A 21,697-nucleotide genomic window follows, 5' to 3' on the forward strand; every position below is an offset into this window, starting at 1 on the left:
CTTGGCCTCCGCAGCTGCCTGTGGCAATGAACTCCACAGATTTGCCGCTCTCTGGCTAAAGAAATTCTTTATCTTCATTCTAAATCAGGCATTTAGAATGACTCTAAATCAGGTATGTTGACCACACCAGTTTCTCAATCCACATTCCACCGCATGAATAGAAAACAGAAAGTTTCTGCCCCATTATATTCACTCCGTCGACCCTCTGTAACATCTCTGCTCTGTAAATATACGTAATGACATTTTGTAACACCACTCTGCTGATCCAAATTGGAGATGATCAGGCAATTCTCGTGTCCATTGCATCCAGCAGCAGCAGAGCTGATGTAGCATAAACTGATTTTGCAAGCACAATGTTAATACCTTATGAAAACAGGTTGAGGGAACTCAGCCTTTTCTCCTTGGAGTGACAGAGGATGAGAGGTGACCTGATAGAGGTGTATAAGATGATGAGAGGCATTGATCGTGTGGATAGTCAGAGGCTTTTTCCAAGGGATGAAATGGTTGCCACAAGAGGACACAGGTTTAAGGTTCTGGGGAGTAGGTACAGAGGAGATCTCATGGGTAAGTTTTTTATATAGAGAGTGGTGAGTGCATGGAATGGGCTGCCGGCAACAATGGTGGAGGCAGATACGATAGGGTCTTTTAAGAGACTTCTGAATAGGTGCATGGAGCTTAGAAAAATAGAGGGCTATGGGTAAGCCTAGTAATTTCTAAGGGAGGGACACGTTCAGCACAACTTTTTGGGCCAAAGGGCCTGTATTGTGCTGTAGGTTTTTTATGTTTCTATGTTTCTAAGTGTTCGCTCAAGATTCAAGATTGTTTAATGTAATTTCCAGTACATAAATGTAAATGAGAATGAAATAATTGTTACTCCAGATCCAATGCAGCCAAAAAAAAACACAGTAAGATAAAGAACACAATAATTTAAAAAAACTATATAAATACATAAGTTAGTTTATAATGGAAATCCAAAGCAACACACACAAAATAGTGGAGGAACTCAGTAGCTCAGGCAGAATCTATGGAAATGAATAGATAGTCTTTGTTTCTTCAGGACGGAATAGAATGTGTTGCTCCTCCACCCTGAGGGTGACCTCATCTTGGTATAAGAGGAGGCTGTGGATTGACACATTGGAATGTGAATGGGAATTAAAATGTTTGGCCCCTGGGAAGCCCCTCTTGTACTGGATGGTGCTCAGTGAAGCGGCCCTCCAATTTACAACAGGAATCACGAATGTAGAGGCCACATCGGGAGCACCGAACAAATGGATGGCACCAGCAGATAGATTCACAGGTGAAGTGTTGCCTCACCTGGAGGGACTGCCTGGGGCCCTGAATGGAGGTGAGGGAGGAGGTGTATGGGCAGGTTGGTAGTTAGCCCACTTGCAGGGATAAGTGCCAGGAGGGATATTAGTGGGGTGGGACAACTGGACAAGGGAAACTAGCCCTGTGGAAAGAGGAGGGGGGAAGTAAAGATATGTCTAGTGGTAGGATCCCTTTGGAGATAGTGGAAGTTGTGGAGGATAATTTGCTGAATGTGAAAGCTGATGGCATGGTAGTTAAGGACAAAGGGAACTCTATCATTGTTAAGGTGGTGGGAAGATGTGGTTAGTGCAGATGTATGGGAAATGTAGGAGATGCAAGAGAGGGCTGTATTAACAGTGGAGAGAGGGAAACCGCATTCTTTAAAGGAGGACATCTCTGATGTCCTGGAATGGAAAGCCACATCCAAGGTAGGATGGGAAGAGGTATAGTCGAGGTAAGTGTGGGAAATCAGTAGGTTTATAAAAGATGTCAGTTGATAGTTTGTCTTCAGAGATGGAGAAGGAGAGATCAAGAAAGTGGAGGCTAAGTTGATAAAACTGACCATCTCAGCATGGGTGTCATGATAGCTTAAACACGTAGATTGATTGTATGTCCATAAAATGACACTAAACACAAGAGTGTTTGCGCAGAAGGCGACTGACATGAAATGATAACATAGTAGTGGTGGGTGGTGTGGAGGGGAGGGTTAGTGTTGATTAGCTTGTTTTTGAGTCTGGTGTCCCTGGGTGGGTGTTACATAGCTTCCTCCCCGATGGGAGTGAGACAAACAGTCCATGAGCAGGGTGGGAGGGATCCTTCATGATGTAACTGGTCTTGTTCAGCGCCTTTCTGTATACGAGAGGTGATTGATAAGTTCGTGGCCTAAGGTAGAAGGAGTCAATTTTAGAAAACCTAGCACATTTATTTTTCAACATAGTCGCCTCCTACATTTACACTTAGTCCAGCGATCATGGAGCATACAGATCTTGGACTTCCAGGAAGTGTCCATAGCAGGGGTGATTGATAAGTTTGTGGCCTGAAGTAGAAGCAGAGGAATTATTAACTTCAAACTTTTTGCACAATCACTCAAAGATTTGACCTGCATGTGCACGTAACAAGAGCTATATAACTCATCTTCTACCTTAGGCCACAAACTTATCAATCACCCTGCTGTGGACACTTTCTGAAGGTCCAAGATCCGTATGCTCCACGACCGCTGGACTAAGTGTGTAAATGTAGGAGGGGACTATGTTGAAAAATAAATGTTGCTAGGTTTTCTAAAATTGACTCCTTCTACCTTAGGTCACAAACCTATCACCTGTCGTATATGTCCTTGATGGTGATATATTGGGCAGTCTTGACTACCTGTTGTAGAGCTATTCACTCTGCCACAGTGCATTTTCCATACCAAGCAGTGATGCAGCTCGTCAAGATGCTCTCTACTGCACATCTGTAGGATGAGATGAGAACAGATATGCATAGTCCAGCTTTTTCAGCCTCCTCAGAAAATAGAGGCATTGGTTAAATTTTCCTGATTGTGTGGAATGTGTTCTGTGACCATGGGAGGTTGTGCAAGATGTGCATTCCTCAAAGTTTGGAACTGCTTGTCGTTTCCACTGCTGCACTAGCAATGTAATGAGGGAATGTGAACAGTGCCAGTTCTCCTCAAGTCGTTAACCATCTCCTTTGCCTTGTTGACATTGAGAAAGAGGTTATTTGCTTGACACCAGGCCTCGAGCTCTTCCACCTCCTCTCTGTAGGCCATCTCGTTGCTGTTGGTGATGAGCTGCAGCACTGCGGGGTCATCCGCAAACCTGACAACATGATGACTCAGGTATGTGGCCATGCAGTTGTGTGTGAGCACAGGGTGCTCAGCATGCAGCCCTCATCCATTTTTGAGGATGATGGGAAGGAAGTAGAGGCTAACCATCCTGACTATGAGGTCTGTTGGTTAGAAAGTCCAACACTCAGTTACACAGTGGCATACTTAAACCACTGTGGTGTATGAGTTTGTTCCCCAAGGTCTGTGGGCCAGTAATGTTGAATCCCAAACAGAAAACCAGGAACAGCGTTCTGACTTAAGTGACATAAGTGTCCTTGTTTTCTAGCGGTGCCAGGTTCATGGTAGATGCTATGGCATCTGTTGTGGAGTGGTCCTGTCAATAAGCAGATTGGTGAGTGTCCAATGTTGTAGGATTGAAGTTTTTGACATGCGCCATACCGGCCTTTCAAAGCCCTCATGATGCCAGGCCTCAGTTCCGCAGGCAGCGGTCATTTAGTTCTGAAGGTGTAGAGTTATTTGATATAGGGAAGATGGTGGCTGTCTAGAGGCAAGTGGGGACAACAGCCTGGATGAGTGAAGTGTTGAAGATGTCTGTGAGCCGGTGTGCACATTCCCTGAGTACTCAGCCTGGAATGTTGTCTGGCCCGGCTGCCTTAAGGAGGTTGACTCTCGACAGAGTTCTCAACTTATAAAAATGAGCTCTCCTGCTGTTGTTGGAGAAACCATTTCAAATGGGATGTCCCTTTCAGAATTAGAGCAACACAGAAACTCCAGGCAAGTTTTTCCAAAAGGGTGTCTTATCCTGCATTGTGTCTTTATGTTCCCTCCTTTAAGGAACCCATAATATCATGATAAAAGGGATCATTCAGATCTTCAAGTATACGCCAGGTCTCAGGGCAGTTACATCAATCCCATTCCTTCACATCTCCCTGCATCATATCATATATATTCATTAACTCCAAGCTAATTCCTCCACCAGCCACCAACACAGGAGATAATTTAGTAGCTAACTAACACAGCAAGTACTTTGGGATGTGGGATGAATCTGCAGCATTTGCAAAACTCATGAGATCAAAGGGAGAATATGCAAATACCACCCAGCCCGCAGCAGCTGTCAGTATTGAAACTGGATTATTGAAATTGCTTATCTGCAGCACTACTTGGAACTTCCACTGTGCCACCCTGCAGAAGGAATCTTTCTGTTCCTGCAATAGTCAAAGGTACGCCTTCATTAAAATAATGCCAATACTACAAGTAGCACTTTGTACCTCGTTCACAACAGCACATACTTCACTGACTGCTCTCTGCATGTTGATTACTATTTCTTGTCAAAGTTCAACAAAGTTTGAAGAAAATTTAGTATAAACATAAACATGCCTTGAGGCCCTCTATTGATCAAGGTTCACTATGAATGTTGCACCCAAACTGTCTATGTGATTCACAAGCCAGAGCAGAGACATGGCGTGCAAACTGTTGCCCATGTAGCAGGCTCCCCCTCTCCATGCAGCTGATGAATCCAAAGGAATGGTAGAGACTGATACAATTTGGTAGCAGTGGCATTGCAGGAGTTGACAGTCATCATTAAACTCTACGTAGGACTACTTTAAGGACTAGGATCCAAATGTTTCCTTGGAATTTATTCCCAAAGCCTTCCCCTTGAGTGGATAGAGCTGTAAGGTAGAGGAGGTTTGAGATCAGAGCTTTCCTTCTAGAAGAGCTGCCAACTGCCCAAATGAACCTATCTATCCAAAGTGACTGTTCTAGGGTGTCGGTGACCTGCCCTTGCCTACCGGGCTTAGTAGCTAAGCCACACGTGAAGGCCAGGAGCTGGACTTGGTTGTCAGAGGCTATTTGAGATGCACACCATTGGGAACATTTAATAGGTTGTGGGAGCTTATGGTCACTAGCATCCCTGGTTGCATATAACAACCTTAAGGAACCATTTCTTAAAGTGTCTTAAGCTGGCACTATGGCTTATTTGGTTAAAGTGACTGTCTAGTAAACAGGAGATCCTGAATTTGAATCTCAGCAGTGCTTACTATGGCTAAGTTGTACTTTATCCAATAATTGTCGAGTTATTCGATCTTCCTGGTCGCATGCCATTGGGAGTCTGTTCTTTGTACTGGCGTGCTCCCAGGCACTCAGCCAGTGACTGGGTGGAATGTTGTCAAAAGCCCTATGTAACCATTCTAACCGGTCTCTCTGGTTCAAAGGGCCCTTAACAGAGCGTGAGCCCAGCACATGCATTACAGAAGTCTTGGGAAGTATTTGAGCTGTTAATTTATGCATTCAATTTGTCACACTGATTCTTGCTGTGTTTTCGTATTGTTCTTGAAGTACATGCCTCAAAATGATCATAAAATCAATAAAAAATTACACACAGAGGCTAACAAACAACCAATATGCAAAAGAAAGTAAACTCTGCAAATACCAAAGAACAAATAATAGTAAATTAAATAATGTTGAGAATGGCTGAGAGGATGGTGCAGGAGGGAGGACTTCAGGTTTGTAGATAATTGGGCTTTGTTCCAGGGAAGGTGGGATCTGTTCCGAAGGGGTGGTTTACACCTGAACTGGAGCGGTACTAACATTCTTGCAGGGAAGTTTGCTAGTGCTTCTTGGGGGGATTTAAACTAAATTTGCAGGGGGCGGGGATCCAGAATGTGAGAGAGGATAGCGAGGAGAAGAATAAAGGACAGGTGGGGACTACACCGTTCCGGAATATTAAGTGTGTAGTAGAGGAAGGTGGGGCGGAACAAGTGATAAGGAGGACTCATGTACAGAGGGATGGTCTGACGGAACATGAAGTTAAGTGTGTTGAAAGAATAAGTAAATTTAGGAAGGACAACAAAATTCTAGGGGCATATAGCCCGAAGGGAGATCGGGGAGCTGGATTAAGCACAATTGGCAGCGATTCAAACAGGGAGAGGAGAAATGGACTAAAAATTCTATATCTGAATGCACGAGGTGTCAGAAATAAGGCGGATGAGCTTGAAGCTCAGGTGCGAATGGGTAACTATGATGTTGTGGGATAACGGAGACATGGCTGTAGGGAGATCAGTCCTGAGAAATGAATGTACAAGGGTATACATGCTATCGTAGGGACAGAAATGTGGGCAGAGGGGGTGGGGTGGCCCTGTGGGTGAGGAATGAGATTCAGTCCTTTGCAAGGGGGGACATAGGGTCAGGAGAAGTAGAGTCTGTGTGGATAGAACTGAGGAACAGTAAGGGCAAAAGGACCCAAATGGGTGTTGTCTACAGGCCACCAAACAGTAGCATGGATATTGGGTGCAGGCTGAATAGGGAGTTAACATTGGCATGTGGCAAAGATAATGTTGCAGTAGTTATGGGGGGTTTCAACATGCAGGTGAACTGGGAGAATCAGGTTGGTTCTGGACCATAGGATAGGGAGTTTGTAGAGTGCCTATGGGATGCATTCTTGGAACAGCTTGTACGAGAGCCGACCAGGGACAAGACTATTCTGGATTTAGTGTTATGTAATGAACAGGATTTGATAAGTGATCTTGCAGTAAAGGAGCCATTAGGAGGTAGTGATCATAATACGATAAGTTTTTATCTGCAATTTGAGAATGGGTAAGGGCAGCTCGGAGGTGTCAGTGTTGCAGTTGAACAGGGGAAACTATGGAGCCATGAGGGAGGAGCTGGCCAAAGTTGACTGGACGGATAGCCTAGCAGAAAAGACAGTGGAACAGCAATGGCAGGTATTCTTGGGAATAATGCACAAGGTGCAAAATCAGTTCATCCCCCAGAGAAGGAAGGATTCAAAGGGGGGAATGGGGCCACAGTGGTTGACAAAGGAAATCAGAGAAGGCATAGCATTAAAAAAAGGAAGTTTGACAGAGCTAAGGTGAGTGGGAGGACAGATGATTGGGAAGTTTTTAAAGAACAACAGAACTTAACTAAAAAGGCAATACGGGGAGAAAAAATGAGGTACGAACGCAAGCTAGCCAGGAATATAAAGGAAGATAACAAAAGCTTTTTTAGGTATGTGAAGAGAAAAATGATAGTTAAGAACAATGTTGAGCCCTTGAGGAATGAATTGGGTGAAATTGTTATGGGAAACAGAGAAATGGCAGAAGAATTTAATGAGTACTTTAGATCTGTTTTCACTAAGGAAGACACAAGCAATCTCCCAGATGAATGGATGGGCCAAGGACATAGGGTAACAGAGGAAATGAGACAGATTGACATTAGGAGGGAAACGGTGATGAGTAGACTGATGGGACTGAAGGCTGACAAATCCCCAGGTCCAGATGGTCTGCATCCTAGGGTACTAAAGGAGGTGGCCCTGGAAATTGCAGGTGCATTGGTAATCATTTTCCAATGTTCTTTAGATTCAGGATCAGTTCCTGAGGATTGGAGAATGGCTAATGTTATCCCACTTTTTAAGAAAGGAGGGTGGTAGAAAACAGAGAACTATCGACCTGTCAGCCTGACATCAGTGGTGGGGAAGATGCTAGAGTCCATTATTAAGGATGAAATAGTGGCATATCTAGATAGCAGTGATAAGATTGGGCCAAGCCAGCATGGATTTACCAAGGGTAAATCATGCTTGACTAATCTATTGGAGTTTTTCGAGGATGTAACCAGGAAGTTAAACAAGGGAGATCCAGTGGATGTAGTGTACCTCGATTTTCAGAAGGCATTTGATAAGGTCCCACATAGGAGATTGGTGGGTAAAATCAAAGCTCAGGGCATCGGGGGGAAGACATTGACATGGATAGAAAACTGGTTGGCAGATAGAAAGCAAAGGGTAGCGGTGAATGGGTGTTTCTCGGAATGGCAGATGGTGACTAGTGGGGTGCCACAGGGCTCGGTATTGGGACCACAACTGTTTACAATTTACATCAAAAATTTAAATGAAGGCATTGAGAATAACATCAGCAAATTTGCTGATGATACTAAGCTGGGTGACAGTGTGACATGTGAAGAGGACGTTAGGAGAATTCAGGGTGACTTGGATAGGCTGGGTGAGTGGGCAGATATTTGGCAGATGACGTTTAATGTGAATAAATGTGAAGTTATCCACTTTGGGAGTAAGAACAGGAAGGCAGATTATTATCTGAACGGTGTAGAGTTAGGTAAGGGAGAAATACAAAGAGATCTAGGAGTCCTTGTTCATCAGTCACTGAAGGTGAATGAGCAAGTGCAGCAAGCAGTGAAGAAGGCTAATGGAGTGTTGGCCTTTATTACAAAGGGAATTGAGTACAAGAGCAAGGAAATCCTCTTGCATTTGTACAGAGCCCTGGTGAGACCACACCTGGAGTATAGTGCACAGTTTTGGTTACCAGGGTTAAGGAAGGACATCCTGGCTGCAGAGGAAGTGCAGTGTAGATTCACGAGGTTAATTCCTGGGATGTCTGGACTGTCTTACGCAGAGAGGTTAGAGAGACTGGGCTTATACACGTTGGAATTAAGGAGATTGAGAGGGGATCTGATTGAAACATATAAGATTATTAAGGGATTGGACAAGATAGAGGCAGGAAATATGTTCCAGATGCTGGGAGGGTCCAGTACCAGAGGGCATGGTTTGAGAATAAGGGGTAGGTCATTTAGGACAGAGTTAAGGAAAAACTTCTCCCAGGGAGTTGTGGGGGTCTGGAATGCACTGTCTCAGAAGGTGGTGGAGGCCAATTCTCTGGATGCTTTCAAGAAGCTGCTAGATAAGTATCTTATGGATAGGGGAATCAAGGGATATGGGAACAAGGCAGGAACCGGGTATTGATAGTAGTTGATCAGCCATGATCACAAAATGGCGGTGCAGGCTTGAAGGGCCAAATGGTCTACTTCTGCACCTATTGTCTATTGTCTATTGTAAGTTGTTGAGTCCATAGGTTGTGAAATCAATTCAGTTTTGTGGGTGAGTGAAGTTATCCACTCTGGTTCAGAGCTGTCGGGTGAACAGCAATAACTGTTCCTGAACCTGGTGGTGTGTGATCTACAGCTCCTGTGCATCCTTCCCAGTGACAACAGCAAGAAGAGAATATGGCCTTGGTGATGGAAGCTGCTTTCCTATTTCAGCTTTCTTTAAAGATGTGCTTGGTGGTGGGGAAGGTTTTGCCTGTGATCGATTGGGCTTATCCATGAGCTTTTGCAGGCCTTTCTGTTCTTCGATCATACTAGCCCGTGTTGCAACCTGCCAGGATACTCTCTACCGTGTACCTATAAGAGTTGGTCAAAGTGTTAGATGACATGCCGAATGCCCACAACTTCTAAGAACATAGAGGCACTACTGTGGCTTCTTTGTAATGGCACTTGAGTGCTGGTCCCAGGACAGATCCTATGAAATGATGACACCAAGGAATTTAAAATGACTGACCCTCTCCACCTCCGGACCCAGAATGAGAACTGGTTCACGGACCTTCAGCTTCTTCTTCCTGAAGTCAATGGTGTTCGGAAGGAACCTTCCTTGTGAAATTGCAGAGAGCAAACTTTCAACAAGAGCATGTTCAACTGCCCCTTCTGCACATGCATTTTATTTTGTTCACTTTGCTGATAAGAACATAGCTTACTGTGAAATCTAACTGTTCTTGGAAAGGTGGTTGAGCATCACCTTCCTGAACTGCTACAGTCCTTCTGGTATAGCTGTTTCCACAATGCCGTAAGAGCGAGCGAGTTCCAGGATTTAGACCTCATGGTAATATATTCGCAGGTCAGGTCAGTGTGTGACTTTGATGGGAAACTGAAGGTGGTGGTGTTACTGTTCACTTGTTGTCTCTTGTCCTTCATGGTGGTAGAGGTTGTGGGTTTTGGGAGGCAATGTTGGAGCAGCCTGGATGAGTAACTGCAGTGCATTTGCTATCACTGTCCACCATTGCTGAGGGAAATGGAACTTCAGACTGATGCTGATCAGGTGCCCTGGAAGATGTCACACCTCTTGAGTATAGTTGGATCTGCACCAGTTCTGGCAAGAAGAGAATATACCATCAAGTTCTTGTGATTTAGAGATGGTGGAAAGGCCTTGGAGTGTCAGAAGGTTAATTACTTACTCTAGGATACCCAGCCTCTGAAAATTCCCTCAACAGACAATATTTATGTAGTTCATTCAGTTGTATTTACTGTTGGTGATAACCACTAGGATGTTGATGGTGTTGGACTTGGTGATGGCACTGTATAACATTTCAAAGATATATAATTAGTGTGCGTGGATATGGTCATTGCCTAACAATTCTGCAGTGAGTATGTAACTTTCTCATTAAAAGCCAATTATTGGCAAATAATATTCCTTCTAACCAGCTCTGTACTAGTGTTCATGTTGCTCCCTGCTACATCTATTGTTGAGTGTCTAAGATATGAATCCCTGTTTATTGTGATAAGGTTTCCCTGATTCTTGGGTCGACTTCCTCAAATTAAATTCCTGACCTGATCCGTAACTTCCAAATATTCTGGCCTTTGTACTTCCAGGCAAAGAGAGCAAATGCGCCGAAGACTCTTGACTCCAGGTAACCTATTACGCTTCTTCAAGCAACCTTTGGAGAAGACTAGGATTGCAGTGAAAGCAGCAGAGTACATGGAAACTACACTGCAAGTGATCCAACAGGATGTCCGCAAAACTCATAACTGTGCTCTCAATGTATCAGGTTAGTTGAAGAATGATGCTTCATTAACCCACCTTCCTTATTTCAAAGTCGGTGAGCCTTTTCTCGGATTTTTTTTGTTGGTGATAAAGTCCGAAAGTCCAGAGTCATCTGAAGAAAAGTCCCATTTATCAAAGTTCTAGTGGAAAGTGAAAGCACAGGCAGAGGCCGGGTGGTGGTGTTGGTGAGGGTAATGGGCCAACATGCCTGGGCAGTGCTGGTGATTGAATGTTGCAAACCAACGTTTCCCGCATTGAACTCAGATCGGCTACTTAAACACTTTGCTGATAGTTTGATGTCTTTGCCTGCTTTCAGAGCTGTGCATCAGGCAGTGAGATAGTTCTTGCTGTCCTTCAAAATGAAAGGTTTTGTTATCACCAAATTTCCATGCCTGTTTAAGACCTGATTTCAGGTATTTAATATGAGTGGCTAAACAGAGCTTGGATTGATCCGGAATGGCATAGGAACAACGCTATTAACTAGCTAGTGCCATCCAAAGGAAGGCAATGCAGCAGCCAGACCTACAGCAGGGCAGTATGGAGAGCAACTATCCTACTTCATCACCAGGACCAAGAGACATGGTTAATATGAACTAATTTTTAAAATTTCTATCATGTGCAGTTGACATGATATTCTCAGCAGGCCAGGACAGATCTGCGGGGAGAGAAATGGAGTTAATGTTTGAGCTGAAACATTAACTCTGTTACTCCGACCATAGATAGCTTAACAACATATTATTACTATCAATAGTCAAGTGCCACGCAGTAGGAAGTGCAGGTCTCTTACAGCTACAGCAGCCCAGATTCAGTTTCTGACATCAGTTGCTGTTCCCTGTGGAGCTTTCATATTTCTCTCGGGCCACATTGGTTTCCTCTTGGTCCTCTCAAAATGTGCTGGCTGGTAGGTTAATTGACCACTGCAAACTAAGTTGAGTGGTGAAAGGAAAAACAGAAAGTGCTGTAAATGTTTAACAGACCAGGGATAATTTGTGCAGAGAGAACCAAGAGTTAATGTTTCTGTTGGATGAAAATGAGGTATTTAACAGGACTGTAGGCACCTGAATCTTTCGGTAACTGTGGCTGATATATGTTACAGATATGCTAACGCAAAGTGACATAGATAATGTTGCACGAAGCACAGGGTGTGAATCTTTACTCCTGAGACCTGACTGTGCTAATGACTGCTGGTCAAATCGATTCAGGACCTTCACCTCTGTATGCAACAACAGGTGAGACAAAATGGCTGCCTGTCCCATGTCAGTTTTTAACTCTCATTGATTAAACAATTGTAACTCTATACTGATGCACTGATTCATTGTGAGCTCAACCGCATCCTCAGAAGAAAGCCAGCTGGTTATATTCCAGGCTCCTATTTTACAACTAGTTGGATCTCCCGTTCATTGAAGTCAAAGTAAAGACAAGTCAGATGAGCAGTAAAACCAAACCCAAAGTAAACATGAGCCCAGTTTGCTTACATCTGAAAGTTATAAGTTCTAATAAGTTGAAACCTATTATAGTTTTTGTGCTCAATAATCAAAAGTTCCTCTCAGACTGCGAGTATAGGATGATGGAACTACAATGTGAAAGCATTGCTTTTTGGTCAGATGTATTAAGAGAGAAGAAATCACCTTCAGCTTTCTTCATTTCCAGGAAGGAGCCTCACTGGGGAGCCTCCAACACAGCACTCGCCCGCTGGCTTCCCGCCCGCTATGAGGATGGGATTTCACTTCCACTGGGCTGGACTCCAGACACATTACATTCTGGATTTCCTGTGCCTTTGGTAACTATTCGCAGACTCACTTGGTATTGAGAACATCAGTGATGCCTGTCATTCTATGGATAGGTGTATGAAGATAATTCAACCAGTCAAAGAGAGTGAAACTCACGTTTCTGTTTCCATTGTTTACCATTATGGGTTATCTTTGCACCGGGCCAACCCAGTATCAAAATAGCTCATATATAGTACAAAATTACTACTTCATATATTGGCAATCATTTAGCACATATCTGAAGTAGTACTTTTTGATGGAATTTACAAGATGGAGAGGTACTAAAAAATTTCAGTCTCCTAATGGGTCACTTCAATGTACTTCATGTTTAAGTGTGAACAAGTAGGATAAATTCATAAAAGAAAACTGATCAGTAAGATTTTGTGTAATATAAAAGGGTTTAGAATACATAATAATGAGATGAAGAAGGTGGATAGTATGAATTTTTTCCCTCGGGCAGAGGTCATATATTTAAGGGAAGGAGTCAGAATTTGGGGGCATCTGAGGGAGGTTGTTTTCACAAAGAGAGTGGCTGCAATCTGGAACACACTGCTTGAGGTGATTGTAGAGAAAACTACTCTCAGAATATTGAAGAAGCTTCAGAGAAGACACATGAATTGCCAAGACATATGCTCTGGGAAAGAGCTGTTAAATGTAATTATACAGATTGTTACTTTATATTCAGCATTGACATGGTGGGTTGAACTGCCTGCTGTGTGCATTGTAATGCTATCACTCCAAGGCTTGGCATGGTTTCACGTAATGAATAAATTTCATATCTGCTTCAGGTTCGACAGGTATCTAACACAATCTTGAGAATTCCCAATATGGAGGTAACCTCAGATACAGAGCTAAGTTACTTGTTTATGCAGTGGGGTCAGTGGCTCGATCACGATATGAGTTTAAGCCCTCTGGCTGGCAGTATCGAAACGTTCGAAGGTGGCATTGACTGTGAAAGCACTTGCATTCAAGGAAATCCCTGTTTTCCAATTAAGGTGAGATCTGCATTCCGTATTATTCTAAAGTTATGTTTGATGCTAAGTCAGAACAATACAAATGAAATCCTAAACCGACAATATATATATTGAGCAAAAGTCTTTGGCACGTGCACACACACACACACACACACACGCACACTATATAGTAGTGCAGGCCTCTGTTAGTCTCGATAGACCATGGATTTGCGCCTTGGAAAGTTTCCAGGGTGTAAGCCTGGGCAGGGTTTTTTTTTATGGAAGACGCCACGCCACGCCACTGATGTTGTCCAAGGGAAGGCATTAGAGATCTATAGAGAGAGAAGGCATGCGAGCGAGTTACGGTGCCTAAGATTTTTGCACAGTATTGTAGTAATTTTATGTATTGCACTGTACTGCTGCCACAAAAAAGTGAGAAGCACGAAGAGACACTCTGTAGTGATCATTTAGCCATTGTTTGAAATCAAATCACCGTCCCTGGTGTCTCAGGTTTGGGTGTGTCTGCATCCATTCCACCCCTCCACCCCTTCTCTGCCACCTTTCCCACACCTCTCCTGCTATGCTTTACCCTTGCAATTTCCAACACCCTTTGCTCCCGCCAGATTTACTTAGGCATATATACGAGTGTGGCAACCCACTTTCTGCGCAGGCGAACCGGCTCACAAATAGCCAGCGCGCGGGGGGAGACTTTGGTAATGCACCTCTGACGTCATTTCCACCCGGAGAGGGCGGGCGCTAGGGATTAAATGCCTGCGCCGCCAAGTTTGAATAAACTAGTCTCGAAACGACTTACCGATTGTGTGTAGTCCCTAGCTCTGTATGTAGTATATGCCTAAGAATTTGCACAGAACTATATCTAAATGCTATGTATAGAAAAGCCCCACAACATTATTTAAAGGCTTATTGAGGATTTGTTCCTCCAGGCATGAAGGTGATTAGTCTGAAAATTCGCTCTTCTGAATAAGGAAGAGAGTGCTAACTTAGAAACTTTTCAGGGTACTTTGAGCAAGAAATTCATCAATGTTTGTTTTCACACTTTGAGAAGGTGTTGGTGGAACATTAGTTTGATGTGGGAGCTTAAGGTTCCGATGTTCTGCCGTATATGATAGAATCAATACCCACAGTATTTGAGAAAACAAACTTTCAGTATCCAAGATGTGTTCAGGATCCAGTGACCACGAGATCTTATTCCCTCTGAAAAATTTGCTTGAATAAAGTCAGCCATTCTCGTAATTGTAACTGCTTATTATACAGTTAAAGGACTTGATCTAACTTTCAGGAAGTGCGCAAAGCACACAATCAGGTTTGTCAATCAAACTTTCAAAGGAACATGCTTCTTCAGCCAATAAAAGTGGTGGGGCAGCACAATGGCGCAGGGGTTAGTGCTGCTGCCTCACTACTATCAAAAGTCAGGTTAAATCCTGACCTTTGAGCAGTTTACACTCAATCCTGTGACCATATAGAGTTTCCCTTGGTCTTCATCCCACGTACCAGTGCTGATCAGTGGGTTAATTGGTTACTCTCAATTGTTGTAGCACAGGTGGCAAGTTAATTGAAGAGGGAGGGCAAATGGTGGAAACAAGTTTATGACTTAATTGCTAGTGTCTTTTAATGCCTCTTGATTGGCTGCTGTTCGTTTTGATTTCCGAAGATAAATTAGCATGAGCTACCCTAAGACAAGCTAAGAACCCATGATTTGAATCTGGAGAAGTTCCAACACCTATTTTATGGCACCCCATATTGAATTATTTATATTTTGAAATTTTTTGGATGTGGCCACTACAGATAAAGCCAGCAGAAATTGCCCATCCCAAGCTGCTTTTGAAAAGTAGGTGGACAGCCTACTTTTGCTGCCCTTTTGATGGAGGTAATCCCATTCTGCAATTGGGTGATAGTCCTCAGTTTTAGACACATCAAAATGAAGGAGGGTTTATATATATATCCACAACTTCAATGGGAAGCTAAAAGTTGATCACACTGTATTCTTCATAGTAGCAAAGGTCCTTTATGAACGTGGCAGGAAGTGCAACTCCGGCATACAATAAGCATTGCTATCTTGATGTCTTTCACAAGTTTGGTGCCCATAAAAATATAATTGCTAATTTTTTTTCTTGTTGTTCACTAACTCTTGACAAAGATTTTTCCAACTGATTATTATTCTGTTTATTCTAATCCTAAATAGTGTTAAGTCTACCTAGATAAAGACTTTATTCTTTTAAGCATTAAACTGGAAAACCTTCCTCGCATTAGATTTAGTCAAGCCATTTGAGTTTAATCATTCCTACACTTACAGATACCTCCTAATGACACCAGAAGTGGAAGTGACAGAGAATGCATGCCTTTCTTCCGATCAGCTCCTGCTTGTGATAACGGTCACCAAGGCACTAAACCTAAAGAACCAAACATTCGTCAGCAGATTAACAGCATTACTAGTTTCCTTGACATGAGTGAACTGTACGGCAGTACCGACTGTCTGGCCAACAGCCTCAGAAACCTGACCAGTGAAGAAGGTCTGTTGGCTGTGAACCAGGAATTCACTGACAATGGACGAGAATATCTGCCATTTACCACCGCTTTAAATGGCTCCTGTGGCAGCATTGGAGAAGGTTGTGACACCGACTCTGAAACTATTCCATGTTTTATTGCTGGTGAGTATCAGCTATGTGGAACACTTCTGCACAAATCACTTTTCCTTTTACTAATAAAGCTCCTTCCTGAAGCAAGGAACACACACAAGATGCTGGAGGAACTCAGTAGGCTAGGCAACATCTGTGGAATAAAGTACAGGTGATGTTTCGGGCTGAAACCCTTCAGCAGGAGTACCAAAGGGTTTCAGCCTGAAACATCTGCTGTACTTTTTTCATAAATGCTGCCTGGCCTGCTGAGTTCCTCCAGTATTTTGTCAGTGTTGCTTGGATTTCCAGCATCCACAGATTTTCTTTTGTTTGTGCCCTGAAACAAGGAACTTGGTTAGAAATGTGTTAGGTGAAATTGTTTCAGTGGTAAGATGACGAGCTTAAAACAGGTGCTAAAGTAAAAGACTGGGCGTCCATCATTCCTGGAACTTGCTGCGAGTCCATAACACCATACTACCTGGCATATTGTTAACGGCAGCAAAACATGTTGAGCCAATTTCTTGGCCATAGTCTCCTAAATTCCTCAGTATTTAATAGTTTCTCATGTTTACTTTTAGTTGCCAGGCTAACTCTTAGAACGTCCATCATATTACATGACTACTTTTTCTGTGCTCCAAAACCAAGTATAAACTCCTACATTCCCTCCTTTTCCAGACACACTGGACTAATCTTGGTATAGTTTCCAAACTAGAACCCAGTTTATTCCCAAAGTATATTCCTTCTCCCTCTCACTCTATACTCAAGTCTTTCAAACCTACATCCTAAACCTCTGATCCTCAATCTCCCCAATGCAAAAATTAGGTATGTTTAAAGGCCTTTTTTTTTCCCCTTCCACTGCTCCTTGAAAGCTGTCGTCATCAATATCCTTCTAAACTAAAGCAACACTTATTTGCTCAGTCCTTGCAAACTCTTCAATGTCCTTTAAAGTGTTCTGGCCTCCTTGGCTCATAATTATCTTCTTCAAAACTCTGCACTTCCTTCTGTCCCCTTGTGTTTTTACCCCTTGCATAGAGACCGGGCATCCGTGAACAGAATCACTGACATTTGATGCGAATGTGAAACAGATTATCTATCCCTTCCAACCCCTCTGATCTCTCAACACGTACAAAAGCTGAATGAACTCAGCATGTCGGGCAGCATCCGTTGAAATGAGCAGTCAGCATTTCGGGCCGAGACCTTTCATCAGGACTGAAGAGGGAGGGGGTAGGAGCCCTATAAAGAAGGTGGGGGAGGGTGAAAAACCAATCAGAGGAAAGATCAAGGGGTGGGGGAGGGGAAGCAGGGAGGGGATAGGCCGGAGAGGTGAAGAAGGAATCTAAGGGGAAAGCACTATGGGTAGTAGAAGAAGGCAGAATCGTGAGAGAGGTGATAGGCAGCTGGAAGAGGAGGCAGAGTGAAACTGGGATGGGGGAAGGGGGAGGGGGAGGGAATTACCGGAAGTTGGAGAATTCAATGTTCATACCAAGGGGCTGGAGCTATCCAGATGGTATATGAAGTGTTGCTCCTCCAACCAGAGTTTGGCCTCATCCTGGCAGTAGAGGAGGCCATGTATGGACATATCCAAATGGGAATGTGAAGTAGAGTTGAAGTGGGTGGCGACCGGGAGATCCTGTCTGTTGTGGCGGACGGAGCGGAGGTGCTCAACGAAGGGGTCCCTCAGTCTGCGTCGGGTCTCGCTGATGTAGAGGAGGCTGCACCAGGAGCACCGGATGCAATAGATTACCCCAACAGTCTCACAAGTGAAGTGTTGCCTAACCTGGAAAGACTGTTTGGGGCCCTGAATGGTGGCAAGAGAGGAGGTGTAGGGACAGGTATAGCACTTACACTTGCAGGGATAAGTACCAGGTGGGAGATCTGTGGGGAGGGACGTGTGGACCAGGCAGTCACGGAGGGAACGATCCCTGCGAAAAGCAGAGAAGGGTAGAGGGGGAAAGTTGTGCTTGGTGGTGGGGTCCTGTTGAAGGTGGCAGAAGTTGCGGAGGATAATGTGCTGGATCTGGAGGCTGGTGGGGTGGTAGGTGAGGACGAGGGGAACACGGTCCCTGTTGTGGTGACGAGAGGATGGGGTGAGGGCCGAAGTGCAGGAAATGGAGGAGATGCAGGTGAGGGCATCATCGATGAAACTCGTTGGAGGAGAAACACCTCATATACCGTTTGGGTAGTCTCCATCCCCTTGGTATGAACATCGAATTCTCCAACTTCCAGTAATTCCCTCACTCTCCCTTCCACCATCCTACTTTCACTCTGCCTCCTCTTCCAGCTGCTATCATCTCTCTCATGATTCTGCCTTCTTCTACTACCCATAGTGCTTTCCCTTTACATTCCTTCTTCACCTCTCCGGCCTATCCCCTCCCTGCTTCCCCTCCCCCACCCCTTGATCTTTCCTCTGATTGGCTTTTCACCTGGCACATTCCACTCTCCTCCCACCTTCTTTATAGGGCCCCTGCCCCCTCCTTCTTTAGTCCTGACGAGAGGTCTCGGCCTGAAACATTGACAGCTCGTTTCAACGGATGCTGCCTGACCTGCTGAGTTCATCCAGCTTGTTTGTACATGTTAATTTGACCACAACATCAGCAGTGGACTTTATGTTAACCCTCTGACCTCTGCAGCCTGTGATACAATTCCTCAATAGCTTCCTCTTGTCCCTCCCCAGGGATGTACAACTGGATGATTTTCAGTTGTTTTGGATACAACCATAAAGGAGCACTGGAATCTGCCTAGAGAAATCTCTATCCAGTTGTTGATGAGCTTAGGGATTGGTCCAAAACAATTCAATATTTCTGCCTTAGATGCACTGAAGAAGCTTAATGCTGGGAACACTTATAGAAGTGTGTAATAATTTGACTCACTGATTTCTTTGTTCATTCAATAAAAGGCACAATGCCCAATTCGTCCACCTCTAACTTAAAGAAGCACCTAGAGTAGAAACCTTGTGAATAGTTCTTCTTTCCATTCCCACATTTCCTTAGAACATAGGTGGCCATTTGGGCTATTAAATCTATGACAGCTGTCATACAACCTCATCAATCCCTATTCCTTCATTCATTTCAATGGAGAAATAACAATGTATCCCTTTAAATAGATAAAAAAACATCATGTTGTAATCATATTGAGAATAACCATTGTGTTTTGCAGTCAATTCAGACCCAATCAAACCACACTAATAACACTTGATAACCTTCCCATGTCCATCCCAGGTGATGTACGTGTGAATGAACAACTGGGACTGTTGTCTTTCCACACAATATTTCTACGGGAGCACAATCGCGTCGCAAGAGAGCTGAAGACTATAAACCCGCATTGGAATGGTGATAGGATATATCATGAAACAAGAAAAATCTTGGGAGCTTTTCAGCAGGTACAGAAAAAATGTCATAGTAAAATACTGGCTGTATTACTGACAGAATAAAATTTAAATCTCAGCATAACAAATAAAATTGAAGTTCCCAAGCTTAACAATCATATCATATTTTTGGGAACAAAAGTGCAATCTTTCAGGTGGAGCACTGTCATCATTCCTATATCTGGCTGACATGTAGTTCCAATCCTACTCTGTGTATAAACCTTGACAGTCTCAGATAATCAAATAATCATCAATAAATATAACCTCCTATATATCTAGAACAGTAGGAATTGGCAAGGTCATAACATATTAAAGTAAATTTTTCACAGTCACTGAGGACTGGTCTTGTCATTTCTCAGTCTTGACTAAGACCCATCAGTGTCTCTTGACTGTACATCAGGTACTGATTAATGTGAATTATAGTCACCTGATCACAGAAAAAAATGATGCAGAAAGGACTATAAAGGGTGTCACAGGATAAAGTTAAGTCTATTTTATCAAAAGGTAACATAGACAAAGGTGCTTTTCCAAAGGTGACAGACAAAAAAGGAGTAAGTAATCACCAGAATTATTCCAGACAAGTGTTCTTTATTCCCATGGTTATCTCAAAAATAAAGAATAGGCAGAGTCAGTGGGTAAAATGTTTTTACTCAAAGATTAATGCCATTGTGGACCATGCTTGCAGGGAAGTATTACATTGGATGTGAAGTGAAAAGGGAAGATATTTTTCAAAAGAGAGAGTGCAATGATTTTCATTAAATTTGCTGTTTTTTAATGAAAGTGCAGTGAATGATGGTCTTTTATTGCAGATTATTACTTTCCGAGACTATATTCCCCGGCTAATTGGACCAGAAGCGATAGCAAGATTTCTCCCAGAATACAAAGGCTATGATGAGTCTGTCAATCCCAGTATCGCCAATGTTATCTCATCAGCATGTTTCCGCTTTGGGCATCTTACTGTTCAGCCGTTTCTGTTTCGTTTTGATGAAAACTTCCAGGATCACCCACAGTTCCCAACTCTGCCTCTCCACGAAGCTTTCTTCGTACCCTGGAGGATGATAAGGCAAGGTAGGAAGCACACTCTAATACTACTGGGCTCGGCCTGAATCATTGCTCAGATCCTGAGATTCGGGTTAGAGTTCATTGCTGGGCTCATGTTGGTTGTAACTGGATTCTGGCTGCGATTAAATCAAGTACAAAGTAGAGCTAAGTATTGTACGGCCATTTTAAGACAGTCCTGCTTGACCCTGCAGACAGCAAGGGGTGGGCATTACTCCTTGTTCACCTTCCCTTGATCTTGGGGAGAGGAAGACTCAAGGTCATGCAGAAACAAGGACCGAAGGTGACCTGACTCAGGTCTACTCCAGAAATGTCTGCTGTTGGGTCTGGCAGAGGAATACTCACTGGATTTGTAAGCTTCAGACTTGGATACTCCCCAAGTACTATTCTCACAGAAGGGCACAGCGACCTGAGATCGTTGGTTTCTTTAAATGCCTCCTTGGAATTTCCTTAATACTCAGATGTTGAAAACCAACATCCAAAGAGCTGAAAGAAGTAAAAGGTCGTGGGTGGCCAGGACCATCTCCTCCCTGTCAGGACCATCCCTGCCTCCCATCTACCCAACAGAACACCTTGGGAATAAGGATTCTCTAGAATCCATCATCAGGGAATTCGAGCTCCTGCTGCTTTCTTTTTACAAATAATTCAGCTCATATGAGTAACAAGGCACTCTGAGGAAACTGGTCTCTAATCCTCCATCATTCCAGGATTGATCATCATCAACATTGTAACTCATGTCAATAAAAATTGGTTTGATACAATTATCCATTTAATTAAATACATTCCTACACCCTCATTTTAATGATGCTATTGAATTTAGTTTGGGATTTCATAACTTTAGTGGATTTAGCCCAATGTTTGCCCTCTGACAATGAAGCACATTGTTAGATTCACTGCTTCTGTCACATAGAGCTGAGTTTGTTTCCAGGAAAAGACAACAATTTTTAGGCAGTTAGACATTTCATAAACTCCATACCCAAACTCCACCTAGTAAATGGGATTAGTTTACAGTAGACAGATACTTGATAGGCTGCATGGGCACATTGGGCCAAAGGGCCTGCTTCTCTGCTGTATCTCATGACTCATGACTCCACCTTTGAATTGATAATTATCTTTTCTCTCCTAAAATCTTGCATGACCCTAATCTAGCCAACTGATGCCCCCCCCCCCCCCCACACCTCAAACCTTAGGAGGCAGCATGTAATATTTCAGCTCATGTGCCATCTCT

General features: G+C 43.5%; 1 protein-coding gene across 1 annotated transcript in view; it reads left to right on the top strand.

The window, feature by feature from the left end:
• Positions 1-11,542: 11,542 nt before the first annotated feature.
• LOC132395940 (eosinophil peroxidase-like) overlaps positions 11,543-21,697 on the top strand; it is a 32,289-nt gene continuing 22,134 nt past the window's right edge. The window contains exons 1-7 of the mRNA XM_059973156.1: positions 11,543-11,589; positions 11,785-11,917; positions 12,339-12,468; positions 13,246-13,452; positions 15,725-16,079; positions 19,265-19,425; positions 20,220-20,478. Of these exons, the coding sequence (XP_059829139.1) occupies positions 11,787-11,917; positions 12,339-12,468; positions 13,246-13,452; positions 15,725-16,079; positions 19,265-19,425; positions 20,220-20,478 (1,243 nt within the window). The 5' untranslated portion in view covers positions 11,543-11,589; positions 11,785-11,786. The remainder of the gene's footprint in view (positions 11,590-11,784; positions 11,918-12,338; positions 12,469-13,245; positions 13,453-15,724; positions 16,080-19,264; positions 19,426-20,219; positions 20,479-21,697) is intronic.

This window comes from Hypanus sabinus, chromosome 6 (genome assembly GCF_030144855.1).
Source record: "Hypanus sabinus isolate sHypSab1 chromosome 6, sHypSab1.hap1, whole genome shotgun sequence".
NCBI lineage: Eukaryota > Metazoa > Chordata > Chondrichthyes > Myliobatiformes > Dasyatidae > Hypanus > Hypanus sabinus.